Genomic DNA, 13,458 nt, shown 5'->3' with positions numbered 1-13,458 from the left:
ACTCTCCCCCATCACCTCCTCCCCTTCCTCTCTCTCAGGCCCGGTGCTGCCCCCAAGCCTGCCCCCTTTCCTGAACGTCTCCCCCAGCTCCCCTCCGCCAAACTCCCCCATCATCTCATCGCCTTCCTCCCTCTCGGGCCCTGTGCTGCCCCGAAGCCTGCCCCCTTTCCTGATCATCTCCCCCATCATCTCATCGCCTCCCTCCCTCTCGGGCCTGGTGCTGCCCTGAAGCCTGCCTCCTTTCCTGACCATCTCCCCCATCATCTCATCGCCTTCCTCTCTCTCAGGCCCGGTGCTGCCCCGAAGCCTGCCCCCTTTCCTGATCACCTCCCCCATCACCTCCTCCCCTTCCTCTCTCTCAGGCCCTGTGCTGCCCCTAAGCCTGCCCCCTTTCCTGATCATCTCCCCCATCACCTCCTCCCCTTCGTCCCTCTCAGGCCCGGTGCTGCCCCTAAGCCTGTCCCCTTTCCTGACCATCTCCCCCATCATCTCATCGCCTTCCTCTCTCTCAGGCCCGGTGCTGCCCCGAAGCCTGCCCCCTTTCCTGATCATCTCCCCCAGCTCCCCTCCACCCAACTCCCCCATCACCTCCTCCCCTTCCTCCCTCTCAGGCCCGGTGCTGCCCCTAAGCCTGCCTCCTTTCCTGACCATCTCCCCCATCATCTCATCGCCTCCCTCCCTCTCGGGCCCTGTGCTGCCCCTAAGCCTGCCCCCTTTCCTGACCGTCTCCCCCATCACCTCCTCCCCTTCCTCCCTCTCAGGCCCGGTGCTGCCCCTAAGCCTGCCCCCTTTCCTGACCATCTCCCCCATCACCTCCTCCCCTTCGTCCCTCTCAGGCCCTGTGCTGCCCCTAAGCCTGCCCCCTTTCCTGACCGTCTCCCCCAGCTCCCCTCCACCCAACTCCCCCATCATCTCATCGCCTTCCTCTCTCTCAGGCCCGGTGCTGCCCCTAAGCCTGCCCCCTTTCCTGCCCATCTCCCCCGTCGTCTCCCCCCTCTTCGCCGACGCCGGCGCGGAGTCGGACTCCGACTCCGACCCCTCAAGCGAGAGGAGGGCAGTGGCGTGATGATGATCGAGATGGCCATCGTGATGATGATGATCACGGTGATCGTGGTGGTGGCGATGCTGCTCCTCCTGCTGCTGCTGATGATGATTGTGGTCGGAGATGTCAGTCGGCGTGACGACGGATATCATCGTCATCAGCAGAACCATCATCATCAGCAGCAGCAGCGGCACCACCATCATCATCATCGGCGGCGGCGCCTGAGCGCGCGAAGTTCCCATCGTCAGATCTTGTCCCGGCGGTAGCTGCGAGGGAGACACGCAGGGATGGAGAGATTGGGGGGGTTGCTCTGTGATGTTGACTCGGGTATGCGAATCATCATCATCATGAGCAGCAGCAGCAGCAGCCAGAGTCTATCCACTGCTGGGTTGAGATTAATGCGGTGGCGGTGGTGGCGGTGGTGGTGATGGTGGTGGTGGCGGCGGAGGTGGCGGTGGTGGTGGTGGTGGCGGCGGTGGCGGCGGTGGCGGCGGTGGTGGTGGCGGTGGTGGCGGCGGTGGTGGTGGTGGCGGTGGTGGTGGTGGTGGCGGTGGTGGTGGCGGTGGTGGCGGCGGTGGTGGTGGCGGTGGTGGTGGTGATGGTGGTGGCGGTGGTGGCGGTGGTGGTGGTGGCGGTGGTGGCGGCGGAGGTGGCGGTGATGGTGGTGGCGGTGGTGGTGGCGGTGGTGGTGGCGGTGGCGGTGGTGGCGGTGGCGGCGGTGGTGGTGGTGGCGGTGGCGATGGTGGTGGCGGTGGTGGTGGTGGCGGTGGTGATGTCTCTACCCTTGATGTGTTTGCTAGACCACGTGCCAGGGTCTATCGACGGCTCGATTCAGGGATTACAACGCCCTAAATGCAGTAAAACACGTGCATGCTTTCGCCACCAATATCACTCATGATCAACGTTGTTGGGTTTAGATCGCCGCGTTCTTTATAAATGTGTCGTAACCCTCCACCACCCGACACGGCCAATCAGCAAAAACAAAGTGTCACGTTGACAAAAGACAAATTAGTTCACTGCTTTAGCCACCACCCCCCCCCCCCACCGGTGCAGTGTTGGAGCGTGAAAGCACAAGATTTACAATTTGAGTTGTACGACGTTTCGCTGGTAATTGCCATCCAGCATCATCATCATCATCATCGGGCAATTCTCAATAAGCACACACACACACACAGAGAAATATTCCATTGAGACCCATTGAAATCAGCGGGATTTAAAAAAAAAAAACGAATTCACGCAGCGAAATGCACGCAAACCAACACATCCCCATCGCCACAAACGAAAACGCCGAACGAAAACACATTGTATCGATAGACGATTGCAAATCGATATGTATTCTAAACGTCGCAGAACGATCAACAAAGCACGTTGGTTGACACAATGAGATCATCACGCAATCCTTACCTGACTTGTCGATTCCGATTCATGCGTTGTGCTGTAGCGATTCTTTATGGATCGATTCTAATGTTCATGGATAGCCCCTCCCCCCTTCTCCAACCCCCCCCCCTCCACCCTCCCTCGCCCTTCACCCCCTCCACCCTCCTCCACCCACCCTCCCCCCTTCTCCACCCTCCACCCCCCTCTTCACCCCCCCCTCCACCCTCCCCCTGAAAAACCCTCCTCCCTCCACTACCCCCCCCCTCCCCTCATCTACCCCCCCTCCACCCTCCCCCCCCTTCACCCCCCCCCCCTCCACCATCCCCCCCCTCCACCATCCCCCCCCTCCACCATCCCCCCCCTCCACCCCCTCTCCACCCTCCCCCCCCTCCACCCCCCCCTCCACCCCCCCTCCACCATCCCCCCCTCCACCCCCCCCCTCCACCCCCCCCTCCACCCCCTCTCCACCCTCCCCCCCTCCACCCCCCCCCTCCACCCCCCCCTCCACCCCCCCCCTCCACCATCCCCCCCTCCACCCCCTCTCCACCCTCCCCCCCTCCACCCCCCCCTCCACCCCCCCCTCCACCATCCCCCCCTCCACCCCCTCTCCACCCTCTCCCCCCCCCCCCACCGCCCCCTCCCCCTCCTCCACCCTCCACCCTTCTCCACCCTCCCTCCACCCTCCCTCCCCCTTCACCCTCCACCCTCCTCCACCCACCCTCCCCCCCCCCCTCCACCCCCCTCTTCACCCCCCTCTTCACCCCCTCCTCCACCCTCCCCCCCTCCACCCTCCCCCTGAAAAACCCTCCTCCCTCCACTACCCCCTCCCCTCTCTTCCCCCTCCCCCTCCCCTCTCCTCCCCCCTCCCCTCTCCTCCCCCCTCCCCCCTCCCCTCTCCTCCCCCCTCCACCCCCTCCACCCCCCCCCTCCACCATCCCCCCCTCCACCCCCCTCTCCACCCTCCCCCCCCTCCACCCTCCCCCCCCTCCACCCTCCCCCCTCCTCCACCCCCCCCCCCTCCACCATCCCCCCCTCCACCCCCTCTCCACCCTCCCCCCCCCTCCACCCTCCCCCCCCTCCACCCTCCCCCCTCCTCCACCCCCCCCCTCCATCCTCCCCCCGAAAAACCCTCCTCCCCCTCCCCTCTCCACCCCTCCCCTCTCCTCCCCCCTCTCCTCCCCCCTCCCCCCCCTCCACCATCCCCCCCTCCCACCCCCCCTCCACCCTCCCCCCCTCCACCCCCCCCTCCACCCTCCCCCCCCTCCACCCTCCCCCCCCTCCACCCCCCCCCCCTCCTCTACCCCCCCCCCTCCACCCCTCCACCCTCCCCCCTCCTCCACCCTCCCCCCCCTCCTCTACCCCCCCCTCCACCCCTCCACCCTCCCCCCCCTCCACCCCCCCCTCCTCTACCCCCCCCTCCACCCCTCCACCCTCCCCCCCCTCCACCCCCCCCTCCTCTACCCCCCCCTCCACCCCTCCACCCTCCCCCCCCTCCACCCTCCCCCCCTCCTCTACCCCCCCCTCCACCCCTCCACCCTCCCCCCCCTCCACCCCCCCCCCCCCCTCCACCCCCCCCCCCTCCCTCCACCCCCCCCCTCCACCCCTCCACCCTCCCCCCCCTCCACCCTCCCCACTCCTCCACCCCCCCCCTCCATCCTCCCCCCGAAAAACCCTCCTCCCCCTCCTCCTCCCCCCCTCCCCTCCTCCCCCCCCCGTGGCGCGTTGACGTCACCGCCGTGACGCGATCACGTAACCGCCGTGGCGCGTTGACGTCACCGCCATGACGCGTTGACGTAACCGCCGTGACGCGTTGACGTAACCGCCGTGGCGCGTTGACGTCACCGCCGTGGCGCGTTGACGTCACCGCCGTGGCGCGTTGACGTAACCGCCGTGGCGCGTTGACGTCACCGCCGTGACGCGTTGACGTCACCGCCGTGACGCGTTGACGTCACCGCAGTGGCGCGATGACGTCACCGCAGTGGCGCGATGACGTCACCGCAGTGGCGCGATGACGTCACGCGCACGCCGTCACAGCGCGAAGGCGGCTACAATGGCGTTCCATCTCCTCCGGCTCCTCGCGGCGGCGATGGCGGCTTCGCTCGTGACCCGCGCCTCGGCGCTCTACGAGGACCAGATCGGCAAGTTCGACTGGTGAGACGCACAACAACAACAACCACCACCACAACAACAACCACAATCATAACCACCACACATACAACCACCCACACAACCACACAACCATCCACAACAACCACAACAACAACCACCACAACAAGCACAATCATAACCACCACAACCATACAACCACCCATACAACCACTCACAACCAACCACACACAACCACCCATACAACCACCCACAACAACAACCACAATCACCCATACAACCACACACAACCACCCATACAACCACCCACAACAACAACCACCACAACAACCACAACCACCCATACAACCACAATCATAACCACCACAACCATACAACCACCCATACAACCACCCATACAACCAACCACACACAACCACCCATACAACCACCCACAACAACAACCACACACAACCACCCATACAACCACAATCATAACCACCACAACCATACAACCACACACAACCACCCATACAACCACCCATACAACCACAACAACCACCACAACAACCACAATCATAACCACCACAGCCACATACAACACAACCAACCACAACCACCCACAACGTACAGTGCGGGGGGGTGGCGTACAGTGCGGGGGGGGTGACGTACAGTGCGGGGGGTGGTGTACAGTGCGGGGGGTGACGTACAGTGCGGGGGCGTACAGTGTGGGGGCGTACAGTGTGGGGTGTGGGTGTACAGTGTGGGGTGCGGGTGTACAGTGCGGGTGTACAGTGCGGGTTATGTGTGGTTGTACAGTGCGGGTGTGGGTGTACAGTGCGGGTGTACAGTGCGGGGTGTGGGCGTACAGTGCGGGGTTGTGTGTGGGTGTACAGTGCGAGGGGTGATGCTACTACTACTGATGCTGATGCTGCTGATGATGCTGCTGCTGCTGCTGCTGATGATGATGATGCTGCTGCTGATGATGCTGCTGATGATGCTGATGATGCTGCTGCTGATGCTGATGATGCTGCTGCTGCTGATGATGCTGCTGATGCTGATGATGCTGATGATGCTGCTGCTGATGCTGATGATGCTGCTGCTGCTGATGATGCTGCTGATGCTGCTGCTGATGATGCTGCTGATGATGCTGCTGATGCTGCTGCTACTGCTGCTGATGCTGCTGCTACTACTGATACTGCTACTACTGATACTGCTGCTACTACTGCTGCTGTTACTGCTGCAGGAGGCAGCGCTACGTGGGCTCGGTGCGCCAGGCGTGGTTCGAGGGTCCAAGCTCCTCACCACGGCGCATCCTCCTCACCACGGCGCAGAGAGCAGTCGCCGCCCTCAGCACTCGCTCGGGGGAGCTCCGTGAGTCACTCACGTAGTCACTCACTTAGTCACTCACTCAGTCACTCACTCAGTCACTCAGTCACTCAGTCAGTCACTCAGTCAGTCACTCACTCAGTCACTCACTCAGTCACTCACTCAGTCACTCACTCACTCAGTCACTCAGTCAGTTACTCAGTCACTCAGTCACTCAGTCAGTCACTCACTCAGTCACTCACTCAGTCACTCACTCAGTCACTCACTCACTCAGTCACTCAGTCAGTCACTCACTCAGTCAGTCACTCACTCAGTCATCCTCACCACGGCGCAGAGAGCAGTCGCCGCCCTCAGCACTCGCTCGGGGGAGCTCCGTGAGTCACTCACTTAGTGACTCACTCAGTCAGTCACTCACTCAGTCACTCACTCAGTCACTCAGTCAGTCAGTTACTCACTCAGTCACTCAGTCAGTCACTCACTCAGTCACTCACTCAGTCACTCACTCAGTCACTCACTCAGTCACTCACTCAGTCATCCTCACCACGGCGCAGAGAGCAGTCGCCGCCCTCAGCACTCGCTCGGGGGAGCTCCGTGAGTCACTCACTTAGTCACTCACTTAGTCACTCACTCAGTCACTCACTCAGTCACTCAGTCACTCAGTCAGTCACTCAGTCAGTCACTCACTCAGTCACTCACTCAGTCACTCACTCAGTCACTCACTCACTCAGTCACTCAGTCAGTTACTCAGTCACTCAGTCACTCAGTCAGTCACTCACTCAGTCACTCACTCAGTCACTCACTCAGTCACTCACTCACTCAGTCACTCAGTCAGTCACTCACTCAGTCAGTCACTCACTCAGTCATCCTCACCACGGCGCAGAGAGCAGTCGCCGCCCTCAGCACTCGCTCGGGGGAGCTCCGTGAGTCACTCACTTAGTGACTCACTCAGTCAGTCACTCACTCAGTCACTCACTCAGTCACTCAGTCAGTCAGTTACTCACTCAGTCACTCAGTCAGTCACTCACTCAGTCACTCACTCAGTCACTCACTCAGTCACTCACTCAGTCATCCTCACCACGGCGCAGAGAGCAGTCGCCGCCCTCAGCACTCGCTCGGGGGAGCTCCGTGAGTCACTCACTTAGTCACTCACTTAGTCACTCACTCAGTCACTCACTCAGTCACTCAGTCACTCAGTCAGTCACTCAGTCAGTCACTCACTCAGTCACTCACTCAGTCACTCACTCAGTCACTCAGTCACTCAGTCAGTTACTCAGTCACTCAGTCAGTCACTCACTCAGTCACTCACTCAGTCACTCACTCAGTCACTCACTCACTCAGTCACTCAGTCAGTCACTCACTCAGTCAGTCACTCACTCAGTCATCCTCACCACGGCGCAGAGAGCAGTCGCCGCCCTCAGCACTCGCTCGGGGGAGCTCCGTGAGTCACTCACTTAGTGACTCACTCAGTCAGTCACTCACTCAGTCACTCACTCAGTCACTCAGTCAGTCAGTTACTCACTCAGTCACTCAGTCAGTCACTCACTCAGTCACTCACTCAGTCACTCACTCAGTCACTCACTCAGTCACTCACTCAGTCATCCTCACCACGGCGCAGAGAGCAGTCGCCGCCCTCAGCACTCGCTCGGGGGAGCTCCGTGAGTCACTCACTTAGTCACTCAGTCAGTCACTCAGTCAGTCACTCAGTCAGTTACTCAGTCACTCAGTCACTCAGTCAGTCACTCACTCAGTCATCCTCACCACGTCGCAGAGAGCAGTCGCCGCCCTCAGCACTCGCTCGGGGGAGCTCCGTGAGTCACTCACTTAGTCACTCACTTAGTCACTCAGTCACTCACTCACTCAGTCACTCAGTCACTCAGTCAGTCAGTTACTCACTCAGAGACTCAGTCACTCTGTCAGTCACTCACTCAGTCACTCACTCAGTCACTCACTCAGTCACTCACTCAGTCACTCACTCACTCAGTCACTCACTCAGTCACTCACTCAGTCACTCACTCAGTCACTCAGTCACTCACTCAGTCACTCACTCACCCACTCACTCACCCACCCACTCACTCACCCACCCACTCACCCACCCACTCACCCACTCACTCACCCACCCACTCACCCACCCACCCACTCACCCACTCACTCACCCACTCACTCACCCACCCACTCACCCACTCACTCACCCACCCACTCACTCACCCACTCACCCACTCACTCACCCACCCACTCACCCACCCACTCACCCACTCACTCACTCACCCACCCACTCACTCACCCACCCACTCACCCACTCACTCACCCACTCACCCACCCACTCACTCACCCACCCACTCACCCACCCACTCACTCACCCACCCACTCACTCACCCACTCACCCACCCACTCACTCACCCACTCACCCACCCACCCACTCACCCACTCACTCACCCACCCACTCACCCACCCACTCACCCACCCATTCACTCACTCACCCACCCACTCACCCACCCACTCACTCACCCACCCACTCACTCACCCACCCACTCACCCACCCACTCACCCACCCACTCACTCACCCACCCATTCACTCACTCACCCACCCACTCACCCACCCACTCACTCACCCACCCACCCACTCACCCACTCACTCACCCACCCACTCACCCACCCACCCACTCACTCACCCACCCACTCACTCACCCACTCACCCACCCACTCACCCACCCACTCACCCACTCACTCACCCACTCACTCACCCACTCACTCACTCACCCACCCACTCACTCACCCACCCACTCACTCACCCACCCACTCACTCACCCACTCACTCACCCACTCACTCACCCACCCACTCACTCACCCACCCACTCACCCACCCACTCACCCACCCACCCACTCACTCACCCACCCACTCACCCACTCACCCACTCACCCACTCACCCACCCACTCACTCACCCACCCACACACCCACTCACTCACCCACCCACTCACCCACCCACTCACTCACCCACCCACCCACCCACTCACTCACCCACCCACTCACCCACTCACTCACCCACCCACTCACCCACCCACTCACTCACTCACCCACCCACTCACTCACCCACCCACTCACCCACTCACTCACCCACCCACCCACCCACCCACTCACTCACCCACCCACCCACCCACTCACTCACCCACCCACTCACCCACTCACTCACCCACCCACTCACCCACCCACTCACCCACCCACTCACTCACCCACCCACTCACCCACTCACTCACCCACCCACTCACCCACCCACTCACTCACCCACCCACCCACCCACTCACTCACCCACCCACTCACCCACTCACTCACCCACCCACTCACCCACCCACTCACTCACTCACCCACCCACTCACTCACCCACCCACTCACCCACTCACTCACCCACCCACCCACCCACCCACTCACCTGTCCCCCCGTGTCTCTCTGTGCTCAGTGTGGAGACAGGTGCTGCCTGAGCAGGAGGGACCTGTGGAGTTGATGCTGCATTATAACACAGGTGAGACAAGGGTGGTCGGGAGTGAGTGAGTGTGTGTGAGTGTGTGTGAGTGTGTGTGGCTGTGTGTGCGTGTGAGTGGTTGAGTGTGCGAGAGTGAGTGTGTGAGTGTGTGTGCGTGCGAGTGTGTGAGTGTGTGTGTGCGAGTGTGTTGTGTGAGTGAGTGAGTGAGTGTGTGTGCGTGTGAGTGGTTGAGTGTGCGAGAGTGAGTGTGTGTGCGAGTGCGTGTGAGTGTGTGAGTGTGTGTGAGTGTGTTGTGTGAGTGTGTGTGTGCGAGTGTGTGAGTGTGTGTGGCTGTGTGTGCGTGTGAGTGGTTGAGTGTGCGAGAGTGAGTGTGTGTGCGAGTGCGTGTGAGTGTGTGAGTGTGCGAGAGTGAGTGTGTGTGTGTGTGTGCGAGTGTGTGAGTGTGTGTGTGCGAGTGTGTGAGTGTGTGTGGCTGTGTGTGCGTGTGAGTGGTTGAGTGTGCGAGAGTGAGTGCGTGTGCGAGTGCGTGTGAGTGTGTGAGTGTGCGAGAGTGAGTGTGTGAGTGTGTGTGTGTGTGTGTGTGCGAGTGTGTGAGTGTGTGTGTGCGAGTGTGTTGTGTGAGTGAGTGAGTGTGGCTGTGTGTGTGTGCGAGTGTGTGTGTGTGCGAGTGAGTGTGTGTGCGAATGAGTGTGTGTGTGCGAGTGCATGTGCGAGTGTGTGTATGAGTGTGTGTGAGTGTGTTGTGCGAGTGTGTGTATGTGTGTTGTGTGAGTGTGTGAGTGAGTGTGTGTGAGTGTGTGTGGCTGTGTGTGCGTGTGAGTGGTTGAGTGTGCGAGAGTGAGTGTGTGTGCGAGTGCGTGTGAGTGTGTGAGTGTGCGAGAGTGAGTGTGTGTGTGTGTGTGTGTGCGAGTGTGTGAGTGTGTGTGTGCGAGTGTGTTGTGTGAGTGAGTGAGTGTGGCTGTGTGTGTGTGCGAGTGTGTGTGTGTGCGAGTGAGTGTGTGTGCGAATGAGTGCGTGTGTGCGAGTGCATGTGCGAGTGTGTGTATGAGTGTGTGTGAGTGTGTTGTGTGAGTGTGTGTGTGCGAGTGTGTGAGTGTGTGTGGCTGTGTGTGCGCGTGAGTGGTTGAGTGTGCGAGAGTGAGTGTGTGTGCGAGTGCGTGTGAGTGTGTGAGTGTGCGAGAGTGAGTGAGTGTGTGTGTGTGCGAGTGTGTGTGTGCGAGTGTGTTGTGTGAGTGAGTGAGTGTGGCTGTGTGTGTGTGCGAGTGTGTGTGTGTGTGCGAGTGAGTGTGTGTGCGAATGAGTGTGTGTGTGCGAGTGCATGTGCGAGTGTGTGTGAGTGTGTTGTGTGAGTGTGTGAGTGAGTGTGTGTGTGTGTGCGTGTCTGTGTGTGCGTGTGAGTGGTTGAGTGTGCGAGAGTGAGTGTGTGTGCGAGTGCGTGTGAGTGTGTGAGTGTGCGAGAGTGAGTGTGTGAGTGTGTGTGTGTGTGTGTGTGCGAGTGTGTGAGTGTGTGTGTGCGAGTGTGTGAGTGTGTGTGGCTGTGTGTGCGTGTGAGTGGTTGAGTGTGCGAGAGTGAGTGCGAGAGTGAGTGCGTGTGAGTGTGTGAGTGAGTGAGAGAGTGTGTGTGTGTGTGTGCGTGCGAGTGTGTGAGTGTGTGTGTGCGAGTGTGTTGTGTGAGTGAGTGAGTGTGGCTGTGTGTGTGTGCGAGTGTGTGTGTGTGCGAGTGAGTGTGTGTGCGAATGAGTGTGTGTGTGCGAGTGCATGTGCGAGTGTGTGTATGAGTGTGTGTGAGTGTGTGTGAGTGTGTGTGGCTGTGTGTGCGTGTGAGTGGTTGAGTGTGCGAGAGTGAGTGTGAGTGTGCGAGTGTGTGTATGAGTGTGTGCGAGTGTGTGGGAGTGTGTTGTGTGAGTGAGTGAGTGTGGCTGTGTGTGCGAGTGAGTGTGTTGTGTGAGTGTGTGAGTGTGCGAGTGCGTGTGGGTGTGTGAGTGTGAGTGAGTGTGTGTGAGTGTGTGTGTGCGAGTGAGTGTGTGTGCGAATGAGTGTGTGTGCGAGTGCGTGTGCGAGTGTGTGTATGAGTGTGTGTGAGTGTGAGTGGTTGAGTGTGCGAGAGTGAGTGCGTGTGCGAATGAGTGTGTGTGCGAGTGTGTGTGAGTGTACGAGTGTGTGAGTGTGTGTGAGTGTGTGTGTGCGAGTGCGTGAGTGTGTGTGAGTGTGTTGTGTGTGTGTGTGTGCGAGTGAGTGCGTGTGAGTGGTTGAGTGTGCGAGAGTGAGTGTGTGTGCGAGTGCGTGTGTGAGTGTGTGTGAGTGTGTGTGTGTGCGAGTGTGTGAGTGAGTGTGGCTGTGTGTGCGAATAAGTGTGTGTGTGAGTGTGTGTGTGTGCGAGTGTGTGAGTGTGTGTGTGTGCGAATGTGTGAGTGAGTGTGTGTGCGAGAGTGAGTGTGTGTGCGAATGAGTGCGTGTGCGAGTGTGTGTGCGAGTGTGTTGTGTGAGTGTGTGTGGCTGTGTGTGTGTGTGTCTGTGTGTGACTGTGTGTGTGTGTGACTGTGTGTGTGACTGACTGTGTGTGTGACTGTGTGTGTGACTGTGTGTTTGTGTGTCTGTGTGACTGTGTGTGTCTGTGTGACTGTGTGTGTGTGACTGTGTGTCTGTGTGTGTGTGTGACTGTGTGTGTGTGTGTGTGTGACTGTGTGTGTGTGACTGTGTGTGTGTGTGTGACTGTGTGTGTGTGACTGTGTGTGTGTGTGTGACTGTGTGTGTGTGACTGTGTGTGTGTGTGACTGTGTGTGTGACTGTGTGTGTGTGTGTGTGACTGTGTGTGTGTCTGTGTGACTGTGTGTGTGTGACTGTGTGACTGTGTGTGTGACTGTGTGACTGTGTGTGTGTGACTGTGTGTGTGTGTGACTGTGTGTGTGTGTGACTGTGTGTGTGTGTGTGACTGTGTGTGTGTGTGTGACTGTGTGTGTGACTGTGTGTGTGTGACTGTGTGACTGTGTGTGTGTGTGACTGTGTGTGTGACTGTGTGTGTGTGACTGTGTGTGTGTGTGTGACTGTGTGTGTGTGTGACTGTGTGTGTGTGTCTGTGTGTGTGTGACTGTGTGTGTGTGTGTGTGTGACTGTGTGTGTGTGACTGTGTGTGTGTGTGTGACTGTGTGTGTGTGTGTGACTGTGTGTGTGTGACTGTGCGTGTGTGACTGTGTACACAGACACTGTGACGCTGTCTGGGAGATTCTTGAGGTCCTGGGACTCGGCTCTGGGAGCTCTCAACTGGGAGACTCAGCTCCAGCCTGCAAGGTGGACACGCCGGGAGGGTGGTGGTGGTGGTGGTGGTCGTGGTGGTGGTGGTGGTGGTGGTCGTGGTGCTGGTCATGATGGTGGTGGTGGTGGTCGTGGTGGTGGTCGTGGTGGTAGTGGTGGTCATGGTGTTGGTAGTGGTCATGGTGGTGGTGGTGGTGGTCATGGTAGTGGTGGTGGTCATGGTGGTGGTGGTGGTGGTCATGGTGGTGGTCGTGATCGTGGTGGTAGTGGTCGTGGTAGTGGTGGTGATCGTGGTGGTGGTCATGGTGGTGATGATGATGGTGGTGGTGGTGGTGGTCGTGGTGGTCGTGGTGGTGGTGGTGGTAGTGGTCGTGGTGGTGGTGGTGGTCGTGGTGGTGGTGGTCATGGTGGTGGTAGTGGTCGTGGTGGTGGTGGTGGTGATGATCGTGGTGGTGGTGGTGATCGTGGTGGTGGTGATCGTGGTGGTGGTGGTGGTGGTCGTGGTGGTCGTGGTGGTGGTGGTGATCGTGGTGGTGGTTGTGGTGATCGTGGTGGTGGTGGTGGTGATCGTGGTGGTGGTGGTGGTCGTGGTGGTGGTGGTGGTGGTCATGGTGGTAGTGGTCGTAGTGGTGGTGGTGGTGATGGTGGTGATGATCATGGTGGTTGTTATGACAATGGTGGTGGTGATAGTGGTGGTGTTGGTGGTAGTGGTGGTCGTAGTGGTGGTGGTGATGGTGGTAATGATCGTGGTGGTGGTCATGGTGGTGGTGGTAATGATCGTGGTGGTGGTGGTCGTGGTGGTGGTGGTCGTAGTGGTGTTGGTGGTGGTGGTGGTGGTGGTCGTGGTGGTGGTGGTGGTCGTGGTGGTGGTGTTGGTGGTGGTGGTGGTGATGGTC

At 59.5% G+C, this 13,458-nt stretch overlaps 1 protein-coding gene across 1 annotated transcript in view; it reads left to right on the top strand.

Annotated features, from left to right (window-relative positions):
* Positions 1-4,405: 4,405 nt before the first annotated feature.
* The window catches only part of LOC144955174 (ER membrane protein complex subunit 1-like), a gene marked incomplete at its 3' end in the record, with an annotated part of 25,680 nt that continues 16,627 nt past the window's right edge, over positions 4,406-13,458 (top strand). The window contains exons 1-4 of the mRNA XM_078885490.1: positions 4,406-4,570; positions 5,751-5,878; positions 9,287-9,349; positions 12,511-12,598. Of these exons, the coding sequence (XP_078741616.1) occupies positions 4,428-4,570; positions 5,751-5,878; positions 9,287-9,349; positions 12,511-12,598 (422 nt within the window). The remainder of the gene's footprint in view (positions 4,571-5,750; positions 5,879-9,286; positions 9,350-12,510; positions 12,599-13,458) is intronic.

The sequence above is a fragment of the Lampetra fluviatilis genome, unplaced genomic scaffold, assembly GCF_964198595.1.
Source record: "Lampetra fluviatilis unplaced genomic scaffold, kcLamFluv1.1 SCAFFOLD_551, whole genome shotgun sequence".
NCBI lineage: Eukaryota > Metazoa > Chordata > Hyperoartia > Petromyzontiformes > Petromyzontidae > Lampetra > Lampetra fluviatilis.
This window is presented reverse-complemented; position numbering and strand designations above follow the sequence as displayed.